The sequence below is a fragment of the Drosophila subpulchrella genome, chromosome 2R (assembly GCF_014743375.2).
Source record: "Drosophila subpulchrella strain 33 F10 #4 breed RU33 chromosome 2R, RU_Dsub_v1.1 Primary Assembly, whole genome shotgun sequence".
Taxonomy (NCBI): Eukaryota; Metazoa; Arthropoda; class Insecta; order Diptera; family Drosophilidae; genus Drosophila; species Drosophila subpulchrella.
Genome location: NC_050611.1, coordinates 14990103 through 14992820, shown reverse-complemented (window position 1 = coordinate 14992820; position 2718 = coordinate 14990103). Strand labels below are relative to the sequence as shown.

General features: G+C 37.3%; 1 protein-coding gene across 1 annotated transcript; it reads right to left on the bottom strand.

The window, feature by feature from the left end:
• Positions 1-251: 251 nt before the first annotated feature.
• On the bottom strand, positions 252-887 carry LOC119550139 (general odorant-binding protein 56h). Its single transcript, XM_037858642.1, has 2 exons — positions 806-887; positions 252-740 (listed from the first exon to the last, which is right to left on the bottom strand). Exons 1-2 carry the CDS (start codon positions 860-862, stop codon positions 402-404), a joined length of 396 nt encoding a protein of 131 aa, XP_037714570.1. The 5' UTR covers positions 863-887; the 3' UTR covers positions 252-401.
• Positions 888-2718: the final 1831 nt, after the last annotated feature.

Here is a 2718-nt window from a genome sequence, read left to right as displayed (position 1 = left end):
AATTAAAATGAGATTAATTTCAAAAAGATTTTATAAAAATAAAGAAGTGTAGCTTTAAGCTTCAAAAATGTACCAACATATCCTAGGCTTTAGCATCTAATTTTTTACCGTATAGTTTTAATATTTTCGGTATCCAAAGCCAAATAAAACCATGTAATGTTCAAAAAATAATTGAAAATAATCGGTAGAAGTTGTAACTTACTTTAAAGAACCCTTCATAATACCAAATATTTGTCAAAAAACCAGTTTAATTGAGTTCTTGCAACTTTTATATTAAACTTAAAATGCTGTTTGGTACATTTTGAAATGAAGGATTTTCTATATATGTGTATACTGCTTGCCTTTATCACTCGAAATGTTATGCTCGACTTCTATACGAATTGGTGGGATCGTTAAGGCCATTAGTTGACGCCCTGGAAGCAGGCCAATATCTGGAATGCCGTGTCGCATGCGTTTTCCCCCTTGACCTTGCTGCACCTCTCCAAATCCTTTTCCACCGCGTCTCTGAACTTCGTATTGTCATAGTGAGCCTTGACCTTGTCGGTTAGGAGTTTTCCCGTAGAGTCCATGAAGCCACTCTTGACCAGAATGCACTGGGTTGAGCACTTGATGTTGTCCTTGGCATCCTCTGCTTTCACCTTTCCCGATTGCAAGTCCTCTATGTCCTGATTAGTGACGCCGTTCTCCTTCATGCAACCTTCCACCAATGCCTTGGACACCGTGGCATCCAATTTTTTTTGCTTTTTGGGAAGATTTTTATAACTTTTAATATTTTTCAAATTATATATTGCACGGGTTCCCTTACCGACAGAATCCCTGTGAGGCAGCTGAGCAGCAGAGTCAATACCAAAGTAGCCCTCATTTTGCTTAGTTTTTTCGTTTACTAATCGCTCACTGAAATTACTTCGGTTTTTATAGTTCGTTCTGCACATTGCGTGACGCTTTGTATTTGTCGGTTTTTTGTTTTCCCGTACATTGATTATCACTAAAAGCAGAGACGCATCTGTCACGCCGAGTGACTAACTCCTAAAGTTAGTGCCACTGCCAAGGTCGGCAACCTGGGTGTACTGAATGCTTACGAAGTCGCTTAGTTTTTGAAAAGCTATCTGAATAGTAAGCAATAAATTCTCAGAAATATATAAAATGTGCTGAAGGAAAATATATTTGTAAAACATTTCTTACCTAATTATTAGTAAGTTAAATTCTAAGTTAAGCAAGAGAAACGCTATAGTCGACAGCCTTGACTATTAGATACCCGTTATTTAACTAAGGGAAGTGCGAGGGAGATGGAGGTATGCAAGCAGCAAGACTACTGTACCCAAGATTGCACACCAGGAAACAGCGCCATCTAGCGTCGATTTCTTTATTTGATTATAACTTTTTAATGGATGGTCCGATTTGGACGATTTTTGACATGAAGCTAGGTATAAATAACACAGTTTTATAATATTGGACCTTTATATACTTACCTCGATGACTCCTAGAAAATATTATTCGCTTTGAATCCCCATTTTGATATGTGTTTACCAAAATATTTCCCCACGCAAGGATTCTTTCGAGTTAAAATATATTCCTTAAATATATTGTTGACCACGAACAAAATAACGCCCTGTCTACTTTCGAGTTCACAAAAAAGTGTCTAATGTGTCTCCTCCATTTGTTATATGAATTTGGGACATTCACATTTTTTTAAATATGTAATAAGTTTAGAAACCTGGTATTATTAATTTTTTTTAATTTTTCAACAGGGCAGCCAATTGTCTGGCTGAATAAAAACTCATTTGTTACATTTTATAATAAGTACTGATAGCTTAATTATGCATAATTTGTTGTTCATTTTCGGCTGAATATTATCGGAATGAATTTGTTTAGAATGCACGAGGGCTATTAACGAATGGGCAACTAAATTATTTGCCACTTAGTCCATTGCAATTTGTGATGGAAATACCTTGATTAATTTGCACGCTCTCACCCTTGTGCATATTTTAATTGGAAAAAAAGGGATTTGCTGAAAATATGAACCATTCCAATAGCTGTTACATAATTCGGATATTTTGTAATTGCATTTCTATGGCATTACGGTAATTAGCTTTTCTGCCCAAGCGCTGCGGATAATGTTTTTAAATTCCCTATTATGATTATAATATATTTCATTTTATTTTTGTTTGGTGCCGACTGCGCACATTTTCATTTAGTTTAATGCGATTGCAAACGCTAATTGAAATCCTTTTAGAGTAATTGCAAAAAAATTTAATAGCTCTCAGCGAACTGGCAAGGAGTCGGCTTTAGTTCGCCGGCTTGCCATCTCATAGTGGTAATTAGGTGAACAAACTAATTTAGTAAATTAATATTTAGTGGCCCCTTTCGCATGGGCCAGTTGGCCACAGCATCTGCGGCACACAAAGGTCATTTTTGGGCTTTGAAGTTGCGGGCTTTGAAATGCGCCAAAGGACATTCGAACAACTGGCATCCTTTGAGCATTTGTGTGGGTGTACTACCTAAACGTATATTCGTGTATCCGTGTGTACACATTGCAATTGCTGTCGAAACATCAAAGCTATGCGAGTTTTCCAGTTGACTTCATCAGTAGATTGTGTGAAGTATGCCAAAAATGTGTTGGGAACGCTTTAACCGTTTTTCCTTTTTCACTCCGCCCGAGCGAGTAGTTGGCCAAACCCGCCTTAAAGTTGCCCTTTAAGCCCCGAACGGAATGTCGGC

Coding starts and splice junctions, on each gene's coding strand:
- LOC119550139 (XM_037858642.1), bottom strand. CDS start 862: ATGAGGGCTACTTTGGTATTGACTCTGCTGCTCAGCTGCCTCACAGGG. Junction 741..805: donor GCCTCACAGGGATTCTGTCG/GTAAGGGAACCC, acceptor CTTCCCAAAAAG/CAAAAAAAATTGGATGCCAC.